This window comes from Euphorbia lathyris, chromosome 6, assembly GCF_963576675.1.
Source record: "Euphorbia lathyris chromosome 6, ddEupLath1.1, whole genome shotgun sequence".
In the NCBI taxonomy this organism is placed as follows: Eukaryota; Viridiplantae; Streptophyta; class Magnoliopsida; order Malpighiales; family Euphorbiaceae; genus Euphorbia; species Euphorbia lathyris.
The window spans coordinates 22,903,179-22,927,603 of NC_088915.1; the positions used below are offsets into that span (position 1 = coordinate 22,903,179).

General features: G+C 36.9%; 2 protein-coding genes across 21 annotated transcripts; one reads left to right on the forward strand and one right to left on the reverse strand.

The window, feature by feature from the left end:
• Positions 1–16,564: 16,564 nt before the first annotated feature.
• Positions 16,565–18,835, reverse strand: LOC136234249 (uncharacterized). Of its 5 annotated transcripts, none has more exons than XM_066024052.1 (6): positions 18,637–18,835; positions 18,531–18,555; positions 18,405–18,446; positions 17,266–17,356; positions 16,997–17,191; positions 16,565–16,914 (listed from the first exon to the last, which is right to left on the reverse strand). In XM_066024052.1, exons 1-6 carry the CDS (start codon positions 18,755–18,757, stop codon positions 16,699–16,701), a joined length of 690 nt encoding a protein of 229 aa, XP_065880124.1. In that variant the 5' UTR covers positions 18,758–18,835; the 3' UTR covers positions 16,565–16,698. The 5 variants fall into 5 exon arrangements, 4 of the variants coding, with proteins under 4 accessions (XP_065880124.1, XP_065880125.1, XP_065880123.1 ...); XM_066024053.1 differs by having other exon boundaries at positions 17,266–17,320; positions 18,637–18,834; XM_066024051.1 differs by having other exon boundaries at positions 17,266–17,320; positions 18,405–18,555; positions 18,637–18,830.
• Positions 18,836–18,924: 89 nt separating this feature from the next.
• On the forward strand, positions 18,925–24,149 carry LOC136234250 (bifunctional 3-dehydroquinate dehydratase/shikimate dehydrogenase, chloroplastic-like). Of its 16 annotated transcripts, none has more exons than XR_010691136.1 (8): positions 18,925–19,406; positions 19,523–19,696; positions 21,518–21,578; positions 22,439–22,531; positions 22,711–22,776; positions 22,854–23,355; positions 23,454–23,514; positions 23,638–24,142. XR_010691136.1 is itself a non-coding variant. In XM_066024054.1 (5 exons), the coding sequence occupies exons 2-5, from the start codon at positions 22,411–22,413 to the stop codon at positions 23,174–23,176; spliced, it is 516 nt and encodes a 171-aa protein (XP_065880126.1). In that variant the 5' UTR covers positions 19,057–21,422; positions 21,518–22,410; the 3' UTR covers positions 23,177–23,447. The 16 variants fall into 16 exon arrangements, 1 of the variants encoding a protein (XP_065880126.1); XR_010691135.1 differs by having other exon boundaries at positions 22,625–22,776; positions 23,638–24,136; XR_010691134.1 differs by having other exon boundaries at positions 19,056–21,422; positions 21,518–22,531; positions 22,625–22,776; ... (2 more) ...; positions 23,328–23,355; positions 23,638–24,149.
• The last annotated feature ends 276 nt before the right edge of the window (positions 24,150–24,425 follow it).

Sequence of the window (24,425 nt, forward strand, 5' to 3'; positions counted from 1 at the left end):
GAGGGAAGAAAGGTTACGTCCATACCTAGACCAGCTAGAAGGGTTGGCACAAAGATTCAAGGAATGTCGTTTTTATCATATTCCGCGAGCACAAAACCAGGCAGCAGATGCTTTGGCCACTTTGGTGTCAGTTTGGGACAACCCTCGGAACCTTGCCTCGAAGCCGTTGGTATTGAAGAGATCTCACAAACTATGCTACGAAGATGTAATGCTGTTAGGGGCAGATGAAAAGCCGTGGTATTTCGATATCGTAAACTTCATGAAGAGTGGAACATACCCGGAAGAGTCGAAACTTAGGGATCAAGCTGTGATTAGAAGGTTAGCTCAGCAGTTCGTCATCCACAATGACTTGCTTTACAAAAGGCACACCGATGGTTTACAACTGAGGTGCTTGGATGCGGGAGAAGCCCGCGAGGCAATGGAATCAGTACACTTGAGAATTTGTGGGGCCCATATGGGAGGAGCGGTGTTAGCAAAGAAAATCATAAGGCAAGGCTTCTACTGGCTCACCATGGAAAGAGATTGTAACGAATATGCGAAGAAATGCCACGATTGTCAAGTCCATGGGGATTATAGTCATCTACCAGCCATGGAATTGCATGTGTTAGCACCTATTTGGCCATTTGCGGCTTGGGGCATTGATATCATCGGGGAGGTGAGGCCTAATGCTTCGAATGGGCACAAATTTATTGCAGTCGCCATTGATTACTTCACCAAGTGGGTAGAGGCAGAGTCGTTTAGCAAGTTGGGATCCAAGCAGATGAGAAAGTTCATTGAAAAACACTTGATCACCAAGTTCGGAGTGCCTCATCACATGATTACGGATAACGGGGTCCAGTTTCAGGGGGAGGTAAGAAGTCTCTTCCAGGAGTACGGTATTGAGCATCACAGATCTTCTCCTTATCGACCACAAGCTAATGGTGCGGTAGAAGCAGCTAATAAGAACCTTAAAAGGATTCTCGTAAAAACAGTAGAATCACATCGGAATTGGCTAGAGCAGCTCCCACTCGCGTTATGGGCTTATCGCACGACAATTAGAACCTCGACTGGGGCAACGCCGTTCTCCTTGGTATACGGTGCAGAAGCCGTTCTCCCGATTGAGATTGAAAAGCGATCGTTGAGAATCGCAGTGGAAGCGGAGATTCCCGAGACGGAGTGGGTGAAGAAGCGATGTGAACAGTTAGCGTTAGTAGACGAGAAAAGGATGGAAGCCCTTTACCATGTGCAGTTATATCAAAGAAGGATGGCCCGAGCCTTCAATAAAAAGGTCAAGGCCAGCCCTATCAAAGAGGGAGACTTGGTGCTGAAACAGATCCGAGTGACGCACACCGACCCTAGGGGCAAGTTTAAGCCTAACTGGGAAGGACCGTTCTTCATGAAGAAAATCCTGAGCAAAGGGGCGGTGAAGCTTACCACCGTGGACGGCATGGAGTTCTCCGAACCTACCAATCTGGATAGGCTTAAGAAATACTTTTCGTAAAAAAAAAAAAAGAAAGAAAGAAAAATTCCCGATAGGTTGAAAATCCGCAAAGGGCGACCTATGCAACAATCAGGGACATCCCAATGGGTGAAAACCCGAAAGGGCACTCATTTGAAAATTCCGGGATAGTAAAAGGAGAGATGGAAAATCGCTGGGATCTGAAAATCGAAAAGGCAGGTCCGGGTAACGATAGTTATATCTTGAGCAATTACAAAAATAATGTATAAGAGGCTAAGTATTTCTGTTGTTTGTAAATAAATAAAGGCATGAATATATTTGAAGAGAATGATTGGGATCGTTATAATTTACTGAATGCAAGATAATACGAATCATGAGTTATACATTTCTTACCTTTCTTTTCACAATAAAAAGCCTACGTACTATCCACCCCACTCCCTATACACAAGCTATACATCGGGGTAATTCTAATAAAAGCTACGAAGCTATACATGACAAGCCTAATAAGGAGGGAAATCCTAGTGGGCCTCAAAGTCCCTCAGATGTGACGCCCGCTCCGCAGATAGGGTCTCCTCGGCGACTCGAAGTCTCTCCTCGGCAGCAAGGCGCCCCGCGGTCTCCTCTCGCACTTTCTCCTCAACGGCAAGGCGTCCCGTGGTCTCTGCCCGCATCACCCCAGACCAGTAGTCGTTCCTCTCCCGGTAAACCTGGCCAACCCTGGCATCGGCCTCCTGCACTGACTCACTCCGTCTCCGCTCATGTGTATAAAGATCACTCTGAAAAAAAAAGAGAAAAGAAAAAAACAGATATAAAAAAAAAGAAGAAATACAGGCAAGAATAGAAATCATACATACATATATGCATACATTCCACTACACTAAAATAAAATGGGGATACTTACCAGATGGTCAGCACAACGCAAGCTGAGTCGATCTCTGAGGTAACCAGATAGCCCCACATAATCGGTGCACGTCTCCCTCGAAGTCTGGAGAGCGTCTGAGGGATCATACGGTATCCTCGACGTAAAGGCAGGAGGAGCCATCTCGACACCAGCATAGGCCACTCCGGACTCGTCATAGCAAACGGTCGCGAAATCCCTCCCAAAGTCAGGGACGGGTATGCCTAGAGGGGACCTCTCCGATCGGGCGGCGCCGGAGGACTCGCCGACATAATAGGGCGGCTCGCTCGCAGACGTCCGAGCTCGGGCACCATCAAAGAAATCTGATATGTGAGCACTCCTCCAGGAACCCTCCTGCAAATAGAGGCACAATAAATACCACTGACCATCTCGTAAATAAAAATAAATAGGTTGGACCACTCACCGGAACCTCCTCCCGACCAAAGACTGCAGCAACGGCCTCCGCCGAAAACACGTCCGCCACGGGGTCCACCTCCATCGCCACCGCTAGGGCATCCCTCGCGCTCAATAATGTCGATAAATAGAGAACGCAGCCCCCGGCATGAACCCATACATCTCTACCAGCAAAGCGGCGAGTCAAATCCCGACGAATGACCGATAAGGGCATGGTCCGCACCGCAAACATGGAGACGGGGATCTCGCCTGGTGTCCAATGCGAGGCACTAACCCCGATGATGCCCCGGTCGCCCAAGTACCATGCCCGCACGCAAGGGCCGGTAAGCACGCTCTGCTGCTCCTGGATCAGGGTGACGTACGCGTAATCGGGCCGAAGTCAAGGTCGTCCCACCTGAATCTAATCTGAAAACACAAAGAAAAAGCCAGGTCTGATCAAACAAAAATCTAGCGTGGTTAGAAGATATTTACCTGCCCCAAGGTCCGTGAATCAATCCAATCTAGGAGCTGTGCCACCGTCTGCCTCTCCTCGGTACCTAGACCAAACCCGCTCCACCGAGCCATAAGTGGGGGCCTCGCGACCCGTGGCCTGCGCCGACGCTCGCTGGGAAGAATCCGCCTCTCGTAGGCCCAAACCTGCTTGTAAAAACGAAGGTTACGAACAGAAGGCGCGAAGAAGATGAAAAGGGCAAGTTAAGGATGAACCACGTACAAGAAGAGCAAAAGTGTAACCGTCGAAGTCCTTGCGCTTTCGGCAAGTCAGATCCAAAAACTTGTATAGGTAAGCTAGACCCGCTCCTGCCCAATCGTAAAATGCCACCGCGTCCAAATCACTGAAGGCCTGAATAAGACCCGTATGTATCGTCCCGCTCTTGGTGCGGAAGATCGTCTCGCCTAAAGCATATACCAGGAAGCTGCGGACAGCCAGATCAGTGTCGTCGGTCCCACAAAAGTCCCTATGACTCAAAAGCCCCGATGTAGTGATGAACTTTACCGGGGTGGATTTGACACCCGTGTAAACTCCCGGTCCGATCAAAGCAGCCAACCTAGCACGGTCAACCCGTGGACGCATCGTATTAAAGGAGAAGGGAACCGGAGTACCACTCCCCTGCAGCCCGGTCAGTAAAGAGAAGTCGCGGGGTGAGATCGTCATCTCCCCGAATGAGAGGTGGAAGGTGTGGGTCGAGTCAACCCATCTCTCGCATAAGGCCCGTAGGCCGAAACGGTCGCACACCCCGTTGGCGCGGGGCAGCGCTAAAATAAAGGGCTCAAAGTCCAACTCTCGCACACGGGCTCTCGCCGCGGCGCCTAGCATGGAATACCACACATGAATATCTGCCGTAGTCCCGAAAATGTCGATGAACTGGAAAGAACGGAACAGGTAAGTTTAAATGTTGTTCCTAGGCTTGTATCTGATGAAAGCACGTTAATCTAGCTATTCTTTCGGTCAAATCTAACCTAGAGACATCTTGTCAATTTGGACCGTCATTTTGTGAAATCTCTCCCTTAGGGTTGTTTGCATAGGATTTGATTAATTCATTATTCTTTGATCTACTCTCGTCCGCATTGGCAAAGAGAATTATTCAAGTTTTTACTATTCACGTGCATTAGTCAAGTTTTCACTATTCACGTGCATTATTCGAGTTTTTACTATTCACGTGCATTAGTCAAGTTTTTACTATTCACGTGCATTATTCGAGTTTTTACTATTCACGTGCATTATTCGAGTTTTACTATTCACGTGCATTAGTCAAGTTTTTACTATTCTCGTGCATTAGTCAAGTTTTTACTATTCACATGCATTATTCGAGTTTTACTATTCACGTGCATTAGTCAAGTTTTTACTATTCACGTGCATTATTCGAGTTTTACTATTCACGTGCATTAGTCAAGTTTTTACTATTCACGTGCATTAGTCAAGTTTTTACTATTCACGTGCATTAGTCAAGTTTTTACTATTCACGTGCATTAGTCAAGTTTTTACTATTCACGTGCATTATTCAAGTTTTTACTATTCACGTGCATTATTCACGTTTTTACTATTCGCGTGTACTATTCACGTTTTTACTATTCACGTTTTCACTATTCACGTTTTTTTGTTTACTATTGGCAGGCATTGTTCGTAGTTTTACTATTCACATGCATATAATTCGTATTCTTCCAAAAAGACAAATAAAGTGTTACTTGCAAGCAAAGAAATTCATGTTTTCTACCTAAGGTCTTCTAAGGCAACCTAGGGGTTAGCATGCAAATCATGTTCAAAGTAGGGATACTAAAGCCTAGAAATTTAGTCAAAAGACGAGGAAGTAAGAAAGTACTTACCTGGTTACAGCGGGTCCGGCTCAGATGTGATGTCGGGTCCTGAAAAAGGTCCACTGTAGTAAGGTTCACGAAACCCTCCTCCATGCCCTTCGTGCCATCATGTTGATCCAAATCCATCCCGAGAATAATCCAAATCAGAAGTTAGAGAGAGAGAGAAGAGAGAGAAGGTGTGGGGTTGAAATGAAACCCCACCACCTTATATAGAAAAGGGGAATGACATTCCCGTAAATATTGAAAATGTACGATGTGACATAAAGGTAAAAAGTTAATAATTAATTACCAGGTGCATAGACCTCCGATTTGCAGTACGTTTCAGCCTGCGCTTCTGCCAGACAGTGACCAATAATATCGAGATAGAACTTCAGACGACAGCCAATTTTTACAGAACAGCGGCACCAGTCAAAATACAGACGACAGTCAATAGAAAAATAATTGTTAGTTTGAATCATTCCGGACTAAAAAGACGTTCCTATCGAACCATTCAAACCTCCAAGACACTAGCTCCAATGAGAAAATACAGACAACAGTGTTTTAAAAGAATTCAGAATTGTTAGAAAGAACATTTGCTTTTGAGCCGTTTTACCCGCGGTCGTGGACCAGGGTTGCTTTTGAGCCATTTTACCCACAGTCGTAGACTAGGGTCGCTTTTGAGCCATTTTACCCACGGTCGTAGACCGGGGTCGCTTTTAAGCCCTTTTACCCACAGTCGTAGACTAGGGTCGCTTTTGAGCCATTTTACCCACGGTCGTAGACCGGGGTCGCTTTTGAGCCATTTTACCCACAGTCGTAGACTAGGGTCGCTTTTGAGCTATTTTACCCACGGTCGTAGACCGGGGTCGCTTTTGAGCCATTTTACCCACAGTCGTAGACTAGGGTCGCTTTTGAGCCCTTTTACCCACGGTCGTAGACTAGGGTCGCTTTTGAGCCATTTTACCCACAATCGTAGACTAGGGTCGCTTTTGAGCCCTTTTACCCACAGTCGTAGACTAGGGTCGCTTTTGAGCCCTTTTACCTACAGTCGTAGACCGGGGTCGCTTTTGAGCCATTTTACCCACAGTCGTAGACTAGGGACGCTTTTGAGCCATTTTACCCACGGTCGTAGACCGGGGTCGCTTTTGAGCCATTTTACCCACAGTCGTAGACTAGGGACGCTTTTGAGCTATTTTACCCACGGTCGTAGACCGGGGTCGCTTTTGAGCCATTTTACCCACGGTCGTAGACCGGGGTTACTTTTGAGTCATTTTACCCACAGTCGTAGACTAGGGTTGCTTTTGAGCCATCTTTCCCGCGGTCGTAGACCAGGGTTGCTTTTGAGCCATTCTACTCGCAGTCGTGCACCAGGGTTGCTTTTGAGCCATTTTTACTCGCAGTCAACTTAGGCTAGGGTCCGTAAGAAGAACATCCGCCGGCAGCCGATCCAAAGGCAAGGACGGAAAGAATCGAAAACGACGTCGGAACGCGCAGCGCAACGGTCAGGTATTATTCCTCCCACTCTTTACGTGTCTCTTACTTTAATATGTTTTACATTGCATGTGTTGCGTTAGCAAAAAACGTTTTCAAAACACACACATCACTGTCAAAATAGGAAAGTAGGGGCAACTGTAGACACCGAGTCGGAGGACCTGTGATGAAAACCTATGACAAAGCGGTCAAAGCGGTTGGTTCCGGAAAAATTTTGAAAGAAAAAGAGAAAAATGTATAATAGGACAAAGAAGGACAAGAAAGGTCAATGGGAATCGCGGTCGTCAAGTAGACGGCTCGTGAGCGCCCAGCGACGTGGTGCGAACGCCTAGCGGCAGGCGACGTGTGTCCGACGACAGTCGGACGCACGCCCGGGAGCGCGGGGCGTGCGCTCAGCGTCCGCGGGACGCGCATGTCCGGCGGCGCGCGCTCGGCGATCGTTGGGCACGCGCGCCCGACGGGCGTCGGGCACACACACCCGACAGCCGTTGGGCGAGCGCCCGATAGCCGTTGGGCGAACGTCCAACGCTCGTTGGGCAAACGCCCAACGTCAGTTGGGCGTTCGCCCAAAAGACTCCGGGATCCGTGCCTATTTAAGGCACGGATCCCCATGCATTTAGAGGAGGAGGGGGATTTTTGGAGACTTTCACACTCTAGACATTTTTAGAGAGAGAAAGTGATTTTTTTTGAGAAAAATATTTTTTTTTCTCAAAAAGTCCGAATTTCCCAAAAGTTAAATTTTTACTAAAAAAGACGAAAAACACAAAAAACCGGAAAATCACGATTTGTGGAATCAACCGACTTCGACCGTCAATACCGAACTTGAGGTATTATCCCAGTTCTAGACTCGTTTTATTTTATTTAATTTATTTCCTTTATTTATTTATGTCATAATTTTATTTATTTAGTTATTTATTTATTTGTCACGTTTTATTTAATTTCCCGTATTTATTTATTTTTTATCCCGTGTTAAAAATTCGGTTTTGTTTTAAAATAAAAAATCTCGTTTTGGTATCCCAATACGAACCGTGATCCGATTAAAAGGTAGTTCGGGTATTAAAAACGTTGTAATTATAAGTTTTAAAAAGATATTTCCAAATAACGTTTTAAAATAAAAACGTCATTTTAGGAAACTCCGTTATAGACTATGATCCATTTTTGGTAGTTCGGAGATCCAAAACGATCGAATTAGACTTAATTTAAAGCTTTTGAACGAATCTGGAAAGTTTTAGACTGCTGCTGTAATTCTCCCTTTTCTGTCACTAATAGCAGATTGGCGACGGATTTTCCGTCGGTAATCTGCTGGAAAACGAAAATTCATCTTTTTAGCCCATTTTCTCAACCTTTTGGTATTTGATTCTTATATATATAAGTATGTAATTATGTAATATGATTATAAAAATCAGTTTTGGGGTCATATAACTATTAATTATCTATTATGTAGGTATTTATTCCATATTTGAAATTTAATTTGTTTTGATTCATTATTTGTACATATGTATATATATTTTTGGGTTATCAAAATGTGGGGTTTAGCTATTATTTGGGGAGGGTGTTTTCTATATACTTATTATATCAATTTTTTGCATTTATGGTCTTCCATTACTTTTACATAGTTTTAGTTAGGATGAAAATGTATTATATTTTGTATTCTTTTTCATTTTCTTTATTATATCATTAGTATTTCTCACTTATTTTTATATATAAATATATCCTTATTTTTAGATAAAATTATATATATATATGTATTTTTATTTTATTTTTGTATACATGTATATACTCCAAATGAGTTTTACTTGGTGAATTTTGGTTTAATTGGTTCATTGGTGTAATTATGTGTGAATAAAGAGTTGATTGAGTGAAAAAGGGAAAATAAAATCACAAAAAGAGACTTTAATTTGTTTATTTAAACTTAAGTTTTCTAGATATTCTTAAAGTGTAAATAACGTTTTCTTGACTTTTTTAAACCATTTCCAAAATATCACGTGTTGAAACCTTAATCCGTTCCAACGACGGATTAGGCGAACCTTGTAATTAAAATCGCTTTCATTGTAAATAATAGAGTTTTGAATCGTTTTCTTAAACCGTTTGTACAAAATAATTGACTTGTATGCCTAACCACGTTTTTTTGGGATTAAAATTCTTTACTCCACATCTTCAAACGCTCAAGTCGTTCCAACGGCGATTCGAGTCGATGCCATGTAAATCAACGGGGTTTTGAAACGTACCTAAATCGTTCCAACAACGATTAAGGTACGAGCCATGTAAATAAACTCGTTTTCGGGGAGTGAGTTTAGCGTAGAGTTAACATATGAATCGAAGCACAAGATACACTGTAAAATAAATCAATTCTTCCTTCTCCCCCTCTCTCTTTTATCTATTTAGCATCAATGTAAATGGGTGATTCTTTACCAAAATGGCTTTCAATAATATATGCTCAAAACGGTTTCAAAACGAGAAAGAAAAGGTTTCAAATGAATTTTAAACTTAAAGAAATATGCGATTAGTCCGTTATCGCCTAACACGCTGAGTAGGAGGCCGGTGGTTCATAACCGGGCGATGTCGGGGTGCCTAGTAGCCTTTCTCCGGAAAGGAGCTAGCCTTCTCGGCTCGTACCTAAGTTTCCCGAACCCTCACCGGTCTCCCGCAAGGGATCGGTGTTCATTTTCCCATTCGTGGGTGGCGACTCTTCCATACTCCGAGCTCCGGTCCTGCCGAGCAGCTTGATTCCACGATTGGTTGCTTTCGGTGCCAATCACCGCTTACGTCGCCATGAGGTGTCCACCCCCCGGTCCGCCCGGGAGATTAGGCCGCGACACCTCGTCTAACACCTGGCTGGCTGGTTTCACCCATAACCTGGGGATGGGTTCTTCCTTTTCAGCGGAACTTTGGGGTATTATCTCAAGTATCAAGCTTGCTATTAGCCTGAGTGTTAGGAGGTTATCTATGCAGTCTGATAACTTGGAGGTGATCAACAGGATTTCAGATAACCAGGCTATTTGTCTTAACATCCAAAATCTTATCAAAGCCATTTTAAGGATTCACTCTTCCTTCGAGTTCTTAAAGTTCAACCACATTTACAGGGAACAGAACCGGGTTGCGGATCGCTTGGCGGCAGCTGGGCATGAGAGGATGTTAGGTGTTTCTACCCTTTCTGTTCCTCCCATCTTTCTCTCATCTCTTCTGTTAGAGGATAGGATTGGGGTCAGCCTTCCTAGGTTGATCCCGGGTTAGTTTTTCTTGTTTTTTTTTTGTTTTCTTGTCCTTTCCTACAAAAAAAAATATATAAATATATAAATTTTATTAATTAATATTAACAGACGTTCCATGCTGGATCGATCTGTGCTATTTTTATAAATCTTAAGCCTATTCCAAGGTGGGTTTTAATAGATCTGGATCGAACTGGGTCTAAAAATAAATTTTCATATCAAAACCCGCTCTAAAGGACACGAGTCTGGGCGGGATGGACGAGTACCAGCACCCATCAACAAGTCTAATTATAATATATACTAAGAAAAATAGTCTTCCAAACCATTCCTACTTATTTGTAAGTTGTAACTAATTCTCATTCAATTTGGTTGGTAACAAACAATCATATGCTTAGCAATTCAATTTTCAGTTAAAAACTTTATTATTTTTGTGTCCGATTATAATTCAATTTAATTAAATTAAATTGTGATATTAAAACCAATTAATTATTTTATAATTTAAAAAAAGACTTAAGTTTTCAATTTAGTTGAATTAATTTTTTATATTAAAACTAATTAATTTTTATAACGTTTAACATTTTAGGGGAGTTTATTTTGAGGGTTTTAAAGAGTTTCATTTTTTTATTGGTGTTTGTTTTATTAATTCAATCATTTCCTTTACCTTTTTAAATTTCTTGCTTATTTTTAATTACTCTAATCTTATTATCCAACCTTCCAAGGTTTTTTATTCCTTTTCCCCTCTTTTACTACAATGAACCTCTATTTTACTTTTTACTTTTTGTTTTAGTTCGTATATTTATTTATTTATACTTTTTTATTCGTAGATTATTTAATTCATACCAAAATGAAGGTCTCTTATATTCTTAATGGCTATGACATGGTTCTTTTTATTGCAAAGAACCAGAAACTAGAAACTATGAGCATTATTTAAGATATGATATGACTAAATTAAACTAAGAAAGTACTTTGGAAAGAGAGAGATTTAGAAAGCCATAACTTTTATTACACAAAAGGTATTTTATAAAGAGAGCTTAAGATGATATTACAAAGTGAGCTAAGGTCTCATTATATAAGGAAAATCTTAGGAACAAGAAAAACAAACGAAAATGAAAGATAATAATAGCATCTTACATTTCTTACACATCACACCACTATTTTGATGAAAGATAAGAATATAATCTTACATTTCTTACACACCACACCATACCATTCTTATTAAGGCTGACATAGTTTGGTTCAGTTCGAGGATTCAAGAATCTCCAGGATTGGATTGAACCTTGGAGATTCCTAAAAATGAATCTCCAGAATTTGATTGGAATTTTCGGTTCGGTCCAATTCGGAGATTCGGAGACTCAGTTCTAATCCAATCCAGTACAGTTATTTGATGAGTCAAATAAATACCTATACTTTTACCAAAAATAAATTAAAAATATAATTTACAAGATAACAAATATATAAATTCTTAATCAAAATAAATAACATGCGTTTACAATACTGATAACATCCGAGAATTACCATTGAGGCGAAACCTAAAGAATCAATGGATACAATGACCTAATGATATAAAACCACAACAAGGGACTACACCTGCTATCTTAGGGATACACCAGCAAGGATCCGACATGTCGCAAGGATATGGATCCGCCACCCAAGACGGATACGCATGCACTACCATATCACCGTTTTCCTAGAAAACAGTGGTATTTAAGAGGCATTAATCAATCTCAATAAATGCATTAACATCCAGACATAAAGAATGTATACTTAATGAACATTCAATGACACTAAATGCAAGACACTTTGATAGTTACAGAAATGTATATAAATACCCCAAGTCCGAGGTATTCAAGGTACACTTTCCAAAAACCATACTTTGTGCTTACTATTTATTTTCTCTAGAATTATTACTAACTTAAGCATCGAAGTGTCCCCAGCCGAACCCAATGACGCCTCATAGGGAAGAGCTCCGGTTGAAGATTTTTTCCAAGTTATCAAATACCAAATATTAATTTCAACCTAAATAAAGTAATTGGTGACTCGAATTGTTAAAGAACAAAATCTAAAATCAGTTGACTTGAGTTTAAAACCATTTGCTTCCTCTAAATGTTGTTTTACATTAAAACGAACTCAACAATCCAACTGAACTATGGATACAAGAGATACTGCAACTTGAGGATCTGAACTAATTTTCTACAAAATCAAATAACAATCATTTAGCTAACACATTATAAAACAAATTCTTATTCATAAATATTCAAATAAGATAATAAATATAGAATATTTTCTAAGTAAATATTACCATCTTCAATAGTTTCGAGATCTTCAAGTTCCTATTCATACTTGAAAGCTTGAGTTGAAGTTCTCAACCAATCTTGGAGTATTATTCAAATTAAAGAAGTATTATTTATAATATAAATGAGATATATTATATGAGTTATTATTTAAATTAAATTATAAAATTATATAAAAGAAAATTAAAACTTCATATATAAAATATAAAATTTAATATGATAAATCTTCAGTTATAGTTTGGTCCAATCTAATCCAATTCGGTTATCGGTCCAGTTCTTTGACAAAAAGTCAACAGTCCATTTCGGTTCAATTCTGGATCTTTTTACTTGGATATTCGGTCCAATCCAGTTTCTCCAAGATCCACGCCCAACCCTAATTATTATATTACAAGATAAACAATACATAAACTTAAACCACAACTTTTGGATAAGTGGCACTTATGTCCCTTCTATAATCTGAATATTTTTCTATATGGTGACTAGGAGTGAGATTGAAGTACTTTCGATCTTTATCATCTGAATCAATGTCGTCATATAAGAGATTCGTACCATGGATGGTCCGCTTCTTTATCCAGGTAGGTCCAGATAGGGGTTTTGGAAATCTTGAAAATAATGTGGTGACACTTAAATTGCTTGAGGGGGGTACTTGAGTTGTTTGAGGTGGTCCTAGTCTGGAAGAAGATGTGTGAGATGGTCCTAATCGTTTGGAGCTGGTTGTGTAGTCATGATGAATGGAGTGTGGGCAGACAATAAGTGAATATTGACTGACTTAGCATAGTATAAGCTAGTGTTAAGAACTGGATGAGTATTAACATTATAACCATTAAGACAACAAATATAATTGTTAAGTGCCATTTTTTCATTGCCTTTGGTTTCATGAATTGGAGTCAGGAATGTATTCCATTCCTAAGCTTCATTTTAAGTTCAAAATTTCCTTTGCATATCCTCGAACTAGTTGATAAAATGACCATTTATGTGTGAAACATAAATGTATCGACCATCAGGCTCAAAACTATGGATATGAATTTTCTTTTTTATAGGAAAATAAGTTGGAGAGATCATCATGGCTTGGTGAAAATAATGTATTGGAGCCTGGAAAACTGTCTTTACCAGTCCATCTTCTCTATTCTAGAAAGAGGAAGAAGTGGGTTGAACATGTTGAGAAATTTGATGTAATTTCTCATATGCATTCAGCTATTCAAGGGGCATCAACTGCGTATGCTCATCTTTGGACATCTGTCGAGGAATTTGAACAATTGTTGGATTGTTATCTTTTTCAGTAATAAAAAACAAGGTTTCGGATGAAGTACCCTATGTTGGCATGTCAATGATATGATTTTGAAGTTGATAAAGTAGTTGGTGATGAATTGTTGTTGCAACAACTATGTGGATTTGTTCAGCGGCAATTAATTGCATTTGGATCTTAAATGTGGAAGGAAGAATAAGATCGTGTAATGAAAGGTTGAAATTTGGTAGAAAAAGTTATAACAATATTACTAGAATTTAATGTTTTTAAAACTATGTCAATGATAACATGTTCAAACTTGAGAAATTTGGTGCCTAACAAGCTTACTATTGCTGTAATTGGAAGACCCTTCCTACCATTAAGAGACGAAATAATCTGTACTACTCCAATATGGAAATGGGAGTATCCTTTTTGCCTCCATTTGAAAATGAAAGAAGTAGGAATTTCTAAGGTGACATATTATTATGTACTAGTCGCCTTAAGAGAACATTTGGTTCATCTTTGAAGTTTGGACATATTCTTTAGCATGTGGTCTTCTAGTGGAGATCAAAGACTTGATATTTCTTGTGATGGAAGAATCATATCTATATATGTTGTAAGGATTGATAAGAGGAAAAATTAATTGAGTGTACTTGAGCATCTTCTAGAACATAAGAGTATTCCACAAGATTTTCAATATTTATAGTCTTGGTTTGATCAAATTTTATTTTTTTATTTTTGTTTTGATTCTTATACTTATTTATTTATACTTTATTTATCTCTAAACTAATTTTACTTTTGATTCTTATACTTATTTATTTTTACTTTTTTACCCTAAAAAATAATATTAACCGAATATTTTTCTTTTATCATATTATTCAGTTTTAGTATTTATTTAATTATTTTAAAATGATTATTTTAAAAAAAAATATAATGTTTATATATATTTTTATTAGTTTTGTTTTAGTTTTCTCTATTTCACCTTCTTTTAATTTTAACTTGTATTATGCATGTGCGTTGCATGGGTATATTTAATATTTTAATACATAACTAATTATTAATTTAAACAAAAATTATTTTAAAAATTAGATTACAAAAAGTTGGTTTCATAATTAAAAAATATTAGATAAAATGATTTTGCTTTCCTATAAATCATTATTCTTTTCAGCTATGTTCAAAACATATATATCATGAAAAAGAACACAAAAAAGTTATAATAAGTCTATCAGAATCTATGATAGGATGTTAATTATCGATTTCAACTTTTAATTCAATTGGTTTATGACAACGTCTACGTCTACATCTAATGATAAATGATGTATATATTATAATCTGTCCGATTTCTCGGTTCGAGATTCGTTAGACACCATTTAGGTGGATTCTCTTTTAATTATAGTTTGAGGCCCTTAACCACTTAAACCAACCTTAACTTTTATATATATATATATATATATATATATATATATATATATATATATATATATATATATAATTATAATATTTTATATGAAAATAACTTTAAGATTGAAAGTTGTAGCTCTTCTTATATATTAAACATATTAATTTTTTTTTTGAAGTACAATATGTTTTATGCCAAATTTGTCACCGGTTTTTTTTTTTGGTAATATACACTGAAATTCAAAATTTAAAATTTATGTACAATTTTTTTAATCACTTATTCAAATTATATCAAGTATAAAAACCCTATGGCACTAAAAAAAAGTTCTTTGTATTATTTTTACACGCCATTTCAATCAATTAAAAAGTTACTTTTGACATTTACAAGATAAAGATGAAGACTTATATTTTGACACATTAAAAACTAAATTGATAAAATAATAATATTATTGTCTTATATGATTTTTAGGTAAAGAATCCATTTTTTTTCCTAATAAGCAAATAATATCAATTTTTTTCCTCATAAGCAAATAATAATACAATGGCCATGTTTGGTATTAACTAGTTAAAGTTTTTTTTATGATGAAAATGTATATATCTTCATTAGATACGAAAAGAACCAGTACAACAAGAAATGAAAAAGGTAAAAAACCTTACAAAATCCACAATGGGACGAAAATGACTACAAAGAGCATAAAAATCCATAAAAGGTACAAAACCAACAAAAAAAACAAAAAAAACATATACTTCATTGAAATCCAAATCCGCAGAAAAGCAACCGCAATCGAATCTTCATCATTTAGGCCCTTCCGAACATTCGGATCTGAGTCATTTCGTTTGTTGCATCCACGTAGATATATTGATCCATGTATAAAATAACTCGTTTCCGCTCTTGCTAAATCCGAAAAAGGTATAAACAGTAGAATAATGGAGAACAGATACAATTCAAACGGATAAAGAGATCTAATAAAATATATAAACACTGATCGGAAAAAAACAATAAAATTTTTACAATAAACCTAACCCGTTGAGAGGAGGAAGAAGAAGCTTCCTTCTTCCTCCTTAATGTAGATACACAAAAGAGAGAAAAAATTTGAAGACAGGAAGCAAGGAGGAGCGACCGTTTTTTTCTTCAGAGAGAGCAGTTCTCTTTGTTTTCCAATTAACTAGTTAAACTTTTAATATTGGTGTTTGGTGAAAATAGATTTCAAATCGTTTTTTGATTCAAACCTCTAATTTTGAAAAAGCTAATTTTATGGGAGCATCTTTAATGGTTGGAAGGTTTTTAACCCTACAACCATGCCACCTCACCATAAAAAAACACTTTCAAATTATAAAATATTTCAACAAAAAATCATCTTTAGTGGTTCGACAATAACACATTATTTTAACGAGTCTCATGCACCATATTATATTATATTTTATTTACTTAACTTCAATTAATCCTTTTGTATTAATACTTCATCTGTTCCATTATATAAGTTGTTTTAGAATGTAATTTTTCGATGCAAGCATTGAATTTTTATCTTAATTTTTAATGTATTCTATATGTTTTTTTTTACATTCTAAGGCTTATATAATACAACTTTTTTTATTAAAAAACACCAACATTTGGATTTAAAGTACATAACTATAATATAAGATTTTTCTTTTTCTAGGTATAAACTAGTAGCCACAAATTTTTTTTCTATAGTCACAAAATTGTTATTAATAAAATGATTAAAATGTGACATTGAAATGAAAGCTTAAGAGTTTTGGTTTAGAAGCTTGAAACCTTAAATTAAATCCAATACTTTCTTGGCCATGAAAAGAAAAACACAGTGACAGGGAAACAAACAAAGAATTGTGATTACTACAAGCAGCTGCTAATCAAAAGTAGAGCTCTGAATACAACAACAACATTCATCATTTAAGCAAATATCAATTTCTATTACTTTTCTGAATTCAATATACAGTCTAGTTAGATCTATACAAAGTAAATGACACAATACATAATATAATAAGAGGAAACAAAGAATTGGGCCAAAAATTGGTTGCTCTACTCAACACCCAAATATCTTACATTTCATAGGGTCGAGTTTGTTGAGGCGTATACAGCATAGCATATTCTCAGGCAAGTCTTCCGCCTTGTTCCCCTGAATTGTCAGCCCAAAGTCTAAGGTGCACAGGTTCAGCCTGTTTTGAAAGGCTTCTAATCCCTTTCTAGCCACGTAGCTGAATCTGTGCACGTCGATGTCCACCTCCAAGTAATTTTCTCCCTGTAACAAGGTATATAGATATAATCACTACTACAATCATAAAATTTGAGAAACTACCATATTGATAGAAGAGCGGAATTACCAGATAGAATTCATGCTGAGGCTGTGAGAGAACAGGTTTTTCTTTGTAAGAATTTACAAGCTTCCTCTCAGCAGAGCTTAATTGCAGATCATCAGTGTTTGCTAGCCGTCGCAAAATCGTTAATCTATTTCTGAATGCTGCAACTGTATCAACTGGAAAGCCTCCGACTCTCTCAACCTCATCATTAATTAACCTCTGGAAATAATCACTTAGTAAGATTAAGGCATAAACCATTAAACATACCAAAAGTGGAGGTATATTTAGCTTACACTGATACTCTCTTGAAAACGAGAGGGAAGCTCCTTAGAGTAACCTTCCGACACCCTAAAATACATTATCAAATTCATCCCTTCTCCATCACTTTCGTTTTGGAAAAGTGCCGCAGGATACAAAGGTATATGTTGTGATTACAAAGAACAATATAAGCAAAGCTAGTAAATATATGTGAACCAATGATTTGAAAACCGGACTGGATCGGCCCGTTGAACCGGTTCAACCGCAAACTGGCCATACATCCAGTTCGGTCAATACATATTTAGGGTCAATCTCATTAACCTCTTAAGAACAGGATTAAACCGGTGAACTAGTATCAAACCAGTAAACCATATTGAATCAGGTTATTGAAATAATTCAATTTGTAATTCAAAAATCATGGCTGTAAAATATATAGAAAGTTGGAAGGTGGAAAGTGGGTCCTTTTTTAACTTCAGCCCTGTGGGATACATGATATTTGCATTCCTTCACCCCCACTACTGTTTCCTTAGCTCATTTCAATATATTAATTCTTATTCTTTCCAAATTTGTCAGGTAAGTTATGTCTCTATTTTATTCATAAAAATCAAACTTGAATAAATTGAATTTAACTACATTAATTAATTAGATTTTCCAAATAAGAGTTTTCCAATTTGTGAGGTAAGTTATGTCTCTATTTTATGATTCAAATAAGAGTTTTCCAAATCTGGCTTCAAATAATAATGTTATTACAGTTTTCCAAAGTTTTGAATTCAAAATTCTGACTAAAATAAATACCACATGTTTTATGCATTGTTTTTGTAAAACATTAATTTCACTAAAAGTGTTTCTCGCCAATTAATGATACATTTACGTTGAACGAGTCGATTTTAATTTTAAATCAACAAATAGGTTTCTTATTCTCTAGCTAAACTAGAAGGAATTAATCGCGGTATTAACGAGCTAAATCCGTAGGAATAGTGAAATCCCAATTGTTAAAGGGATGAACCCTAACCAAGATTTCAAAAAGAGATAATATTTGATTGCTAAAAATTAATTGATTACAAAGAAATAGATAAATTTATGTAATGAGATTACAATAAAGAGCAAATGCATACAATTAAATGGAAAAAGTAAGAACCTGGATATTTAACCTCAACTCTAAAGACACACGCACCTAAGATTGCATTCTTGGCATCCCCATTCATAGAAAACCCATCTGGACCAAAAAAAGATACAAAAATCACATAAGTAAATCCACAAACCTTCACAAACACTGTAGAACTCATCCGAATCATGTGACCTAGCATCAAAGAATTCTGCAGTTCCTGTTCAAGAAATTAATCGAACTATTAGCCAAGAAAAAAAAAGATTTTTTTTGTTCGGGAAATAGAAAAAGAAAAGAAAACCTTGGAAAGAAGGATTCTTGTAAGATCGATCTGGATGGGCACTTTCAATTTTATCGGAGTACGTGTGAATTCTCACTATCCTTCTCCTGCTCTGCATCGGTCCACAAAGGCAAGCTCCCATGTTGCTGAATATCTATCTCCCACTGGAAAATTGAAGCTGGGAGAGGGTAACAATGGAAGTCGAAGAAGTAAACAAGTGGACGATGGATATTTATACAGTTGTGTTCTGTTCCCCTTGCACGTGGAAATGATGGTAGCACGTGGAGTCCACACAAGGATAAGGAAATAAAATTAGGGAAGTTAATTAAGGCGTGGAACCCACCCACCCACAAAAAATTAAAATTAAAAATAAAATCCGATTCAACTCTTTGGCTGGCTATTTAAATGGGGGTGGGGGTTGAGTTTGAGAGGCACATGTCTTTCGATAAAATTGATAATGGCTTCTTCTCCTTATTGCTGAACATCAATTTTACAGAGACTACTGGAGGAAAACTCAGCAGAGATTCTCTTGTGTTGTGTGGCTCAAACTCAGGAAAGAAAGATGGTGGATAATGAGAAGACACTCATCCTCCGATAAAATTGATAAAGCCAGATTCGCCATTTCCAATTTTATCGGAGTATGAGTGTTTTCTCCTTATTGCTGAATATCAACTCTATAGAAAAGATTCTCCTTGATCGCTTTTCTTGCAACCTGCATTCACTTTTCTTGAAGCACGGAAACCAGCAACTCAGATGAGTTTATGTAAGAACTGTGCACGTTTCTGTATGGGGTAGGAAAGGCGTGACACCGTATTTTTTATCAGTTTTATTAGAAGATATGTGCTTTCTCCTGTTGCTGAATACCAACTCTGCGAATCCAACGCATCACTTCTCTTGTAACCTACAGAGAAAGAAAGATAGTGGATAATGAGAAGGTCTCCTTATTGCTGATTACCAATTCTAATGGAGAAAAACTCAGCAATCGAAAAGAAGAAGAGACTCTCTTGTGTTTTGTGGCTCATCCTACGATGGCTTTTCTTGCAACCTGCACTGATTTTTCTTTCTATGAAGCGCAGAAACGGTATTCTTAACTGACTCTTTGATTCAAAAACTTCTAATTTAACAGATCTTTAATGATCTAATGTTTATCTACTTTTATGTTTTTCTTCTTATGAATGGCACTACTCTGTTTTGCTTTTTATTCTTCTTCTCAATTGCATGCCAACTGCTTCTGTTTTGTTTTCTTTTGAATCTTGGTTGCATGATGATGACAATTTTTTTTTTTTTGAATGAGCGAGCTCAGTCAAGAACTATGTAGTTTCTGTATCTTTTCTCAATTTGCATATCACAGTTTTTTAATGGGTTGTTTTTGTGCAAGGAAGGCATTTGTTCGGGGAATTGTGGCAATTAATAACTCCTACCGAAGGTCCTCTTTATTTTTATGGAAGCTAGAAATCAAATTAATTTTGAGATCTTTCCTAAAGAGAAACAATGGAAAATAATTGTACAAAAATCTGACAAACCTTTTTTACAAACCTTTTTCAAACATTTTGGAGGCCTCATTCTTCATATTTTGTTGTGTTTGATATGACAATAAGTTAAACTCATGGATGTGATTGTTTTGATGTTAGGTAACTCATGGTAATGTAATAATAAATTTGCATATCTGTGCCTGTTTCTCAAACAAGATTCACCAGTTTATGGACAACTTAGTAATGGTTAAGCATTTATACTTCCACAAACTATTCAGTGTATATACCAGATACTCCAACCTTTGAATAGTTAGCAGACAATAACAAAGGGGAGAAGCTAACATTAACTGGGCTAGGAGAAGCCATACCTTAGGATAATAATAGACCACCAGCTGCATATTAACAATGAAACTGACTGCAAAATCAACCAACTGAGGGCAATAGCTAAAACTCCCAGTTACTGTTATTGTCCACCTATGTTGCACGGAAACTCTTTTTCATTAGCGTTTCCCCGTTTCGTATCCATTTCCGTTTCTTTTCCGTTTCCATTACCGTTTTCTAGCTAATTTTTCTTAGAAATAACGTTTCCCAGTATCCGTTTCCTGTTTCCGTGCATCATAGTTGTCTACGGCTGACACCTAGTGAGCAACAGATTAAAAGGTTATTAAACAAAAGCAGATACAAAAGTGATGTACTCAAAATGGAGTGTACATTAGTACTAACTTTTGGATTTGGCACAACTTAAAGTGATCTATTAAGAAAGAGTTCAATTTAAGCGATGAGACCCCACTAGTACAGAAATAGCCTATAGCTATGCCTTATTAGCCACGGTTGTCAATAGGTAAGTTTCGTTTTTGTTTTTCATTTATTGTTCGTGTTGGTGCTTTCTTTTGCTGGGTTTGCTTGTCATTCGTGTTTGATGGGTTTGTGATTGATAGAGTTCTGTCCTAAATGGAGTCGATACTTTTGTAGGCTATAGGTGGTAGTAGAAGAGGGAGCATGTTTGCTGCAAATGTTGATAGAGTTCTTCCCTAAAATGGGTTTGCGGTTGATAGAGTTCTTCCTTTTTGTTAATTAATTGTTCAATATGTAAAATGAGTTTGAAGTACTACTGCTCTTTTTCTTATCTATGAACCAACTCTGAAAATTGCTTGCCTAACATGTTAATCGGTGATTTACATTTTAATGACTCAATTATTCTTTGGAATTGGGATTGGTATATATTGCTTTTAAGTTGGAGCTTTGGTTTCTGCAACCAATAAAGCAGAACCACCTATATCAGTTAGTTCAGCAGGAACAGGATCCGCGAATCTGATTCCATCAAGTGTGGCATAGGTTGAGATTCATTTGACACTTTGATAATGCATTTGGTATCATTTTAACAAGAGAAAATTTTCGTATTTTAACAAGAGAATTTTTGTATTTTGCAGTGGCTGTACCTCAAGCTCTGAGAGCATCATTGGCTCAGTTTTTGGAAAAACCCAAGGAAAGGTAAGGTGGACAGTAGGCGAATGAATATGTTTTTTGGATACAATCATGTGCACATTGAGAACTTGCCCAAGGTTTGATATGGTTTTTGTTTTTGTCACTCTTTAAAGTGGTTATACTGTGTTAAAGGATTCTGTTTCTGAATTATGTGTGAACTGTCTGATTCCAGCTTCCATAGTTTGCTGCTAAATGAATACATCCCTACTTCCTATTAGCAATCGAAAAAGTTAGAAGAGTCTAAAAATGAGCTTGAAATTTAAATCTAAAATTTTGGTTGAGCTTTTCATTCAAGTGTTTGTTTAGGTGATATTTAAGTCTAAAATTATTGATGGCATGGCTTATATTAATTTATAAGTGACCTTGAAATCCCATGAAATCAAACATTAAAGTCCTTCAAATCCCACGAATTGCTGCACTTTTGGAAGTAATACATGGAGGCTAGGTAAGTTTTCTTTTGATTTTGGATAAGATATTGGATAATTTTTAATTAGGCTAAGCTAATAATGTTTTTAATTATTCAAAATGTAAGGCATTGTTCCAAGTGGATTGTTGTTCCCATTTATGCAATGGGGTGGAAGAACCCATTTTGTGTTCATTATCTGTAACCTTGCTGCGGTAGGTTTGTTCTTTATTCCTTTCTGAAAATTCTTATTTTATTTAAGTAAATAGATACCTTTAGTGTTTAGCTCATCATATCTTCAATGGTTAATTGATGGTTACATTGATTCAATTATTCCCTTAACTTTTTGTAGGTTCAGGAATTGCCATAAGTTTTTATAACCTTTCTTGTTTGGTCTCTAGCTAAGGTTGACTTTGATCTTCATGCTATTGTCTTATGTCTAATTTGGGTCGTGTTTCATCAGTCCATAGGTGCTATAGGTCCAGCGATGGCAAGCTGATAGGTTATAATACTGATTGTGAGGCTTCGATAACTGCTATCAAGGACGCTTTGAAAGGTACAAAAATCAACTCATCTCTTCAACATTGAAAACATTTCGAACTTTTTGAAGTCGATTGCAGCCATACATATTTGTCATATTGTATTACAGAACACGGACATAACAACAATGACAGAGAATCCTTCAATTCTCCACTATATGGAAGACAATTCTGCTGGCTGGCGTGGGAGGAGCAGGAAGAGCACTTGCATTTGGTGGGAAAAGTAGAGGAGCCCGCATTATCATTTTCGACATTGATTTTGGTATGTACATGTCATCAACTATTAATTAGTATATTAAGAAACTAAATCATCTAACTTTTTTTCTATCATCTGAAAAGAGAACGAAGGGCCTGTCAGATGTTGTTTCAGGCGAAGCTCAGTCTTTCGAGAATCTCAATCAATTCAAACCAGAGAAAGGAGCTTTCTTTGCAAATGCAACACCATTAGGAATGCATCCAAATGCAGATACAATTCTTAAAAAAAAAACGGTTTCTAATTATGTTTTTATTATGTGATTGACATAGAAGTATCAAGGAATGCATGTGACAAGGCCTCTTTCCTTGTACAGAAACCAGCCTTCTGCACTTGCAGCAGAGCCAATCTCAACTACCTAGTTTTGACTTCCCAATCTCTACCAAGAAATCACCTTCAGTTATTATAGGAACATGGTATTGCCCTTTTGTGTTTATAAGAGAAAATGCAAGAATTAGGGAGCAAATGAGACAGTCAATATTATACAAAATGACACTTGAGCAACAATGGGAAGAAATTTACACATGGTATGTAAAGTAATATTTTGATATTCTCCACAGGAAACTAAAGCATGGACAATCCTAACAGGTTAGCCTGTTCTATTAATTTTTGCCAACACTATTTTGATTAGTTCATAAATTTGGTAACCTCTATCTTAACTATTCTTCTTCTTCTTGCCTTTTAAGGTGGCGTATAATGATTTTGTTGCAGCTGCTTAGTTTAGCTGCAGCAAGGGAAAAAGGACTTGTAAGTTGATTGCTCTTGACTGTGAAATTTACATTTGGAGGTTCTATTATTATTTTGGCTCCCTTAGATGTTTATTGTTTGCCACATTTAACTCTTATCTGAACCATTTTCTTGTATTTGCAGATTTCATTATGGCTGACCTAGACGTTTTCTTCTTTGGAGTGTGCAGCCTTTCATTTTGGGCGCATCAGAAGCTGGAATGCTATTAAGTTGATGCGTTAATAATGCCTATGCTTGCTGAAGTACTCTTAGCGTATTTGGTAAACTACTAATACTTGATTTTGAAGCAAGAGATAGGCAGGATAAGAGGATATATTAGTTGAATTGAGTTAATGTTTCAATGTATTTGTGCATCACACAAAGTTGGTTATCTATGCATAATTGGTTTTTAGATTTACTAATCCTAAACAACTCTATTTAGGAAATTTGTGATAATAGTGTTTGGACGATCATTTTGCTTATTCAAGATTTAATTAATGCTTCACTAATACAACAGGATCTATCAAGATTTAATTAATGCTTCACTTATTCAATCTCGATTTAATTAATCTCGTTTACCATCAATTACAAATAGAGTAGGTTCAATTTGAACCTATTCCTGTAAAATTGCTAAAAAAATAACATTAGGGTCGGTTTGTTGAATTTGCTCAAGAGTAAACAAGTAAACGATTTTTAAGCGATGAAGTCCCTTCAAAATGCTCAAGAGTAAACGAGTATTAATGTGAAATTGAATTTGCATTGCAGGTTTGATTTGATACTGACTACATTTCCTTTATAAAAGCATTTACAAAATTTGCTTAAAAGATAGACTGGAAGAAAGGAACTTTGACAACTGGCCCATTAGAGCTTCAAATGTCCTCTTAACAAGTACACTTGTGAAAAAGCATTTCCAGAAATCTATATTATCAATC

What these genes read in the sequence shown, in the direction of transcription:
- LOC136234249 (XM_066024050.1), bottom strand. Translation starts at nt 18,757, where the DNA reads ATGGGAGCTTGCCTTTGTGGACCGATGCAGAGCAGGAGAAGGATAGTG. An exon ending in TGCCAAGAATGCAATCTTAG is followed by an intron (nt 17,357 to 18,404) that starts GTGCGTGTGTCT and finishes CCAAAACGAAAG; the next exon opens with TGATGGAGAAGGGATGAATT. An exon ending in GTTTTCAAGAGAGTATCAGT is followed by an intron (nt 17,192 to 17,265) that starts GTAAGCTAAATA and finishes GATTATTTCCAG; the next exon opens with AGGTTAATTAATGATGAGGT.
- LOC136234250 (XM_066024054.1), top strand. Translation starts at nt 22,411, where the DNA reads ATGTCTAATTTGGGTCGTGTTTCATCAGTCCATAGGTGCTATAGGTCC. An exon ending in TATCAAGGACGCTTTGAAAG is followed by an intron (nt 22,532 to 22,624) that starts GTACAAAAATCA and finishes ATTGTATTACAG; the next exon opens with AACACGGACATAACAACAAT. An exon ending in CATTTTCGACATTGATTTTG is followed by an intron (nt 22,777 to 22,853) that starts GTATGTACATGT and finishes TCATCTGAAAAG; the next exon opens with AGAACGAAGGGCCTGTCAGA.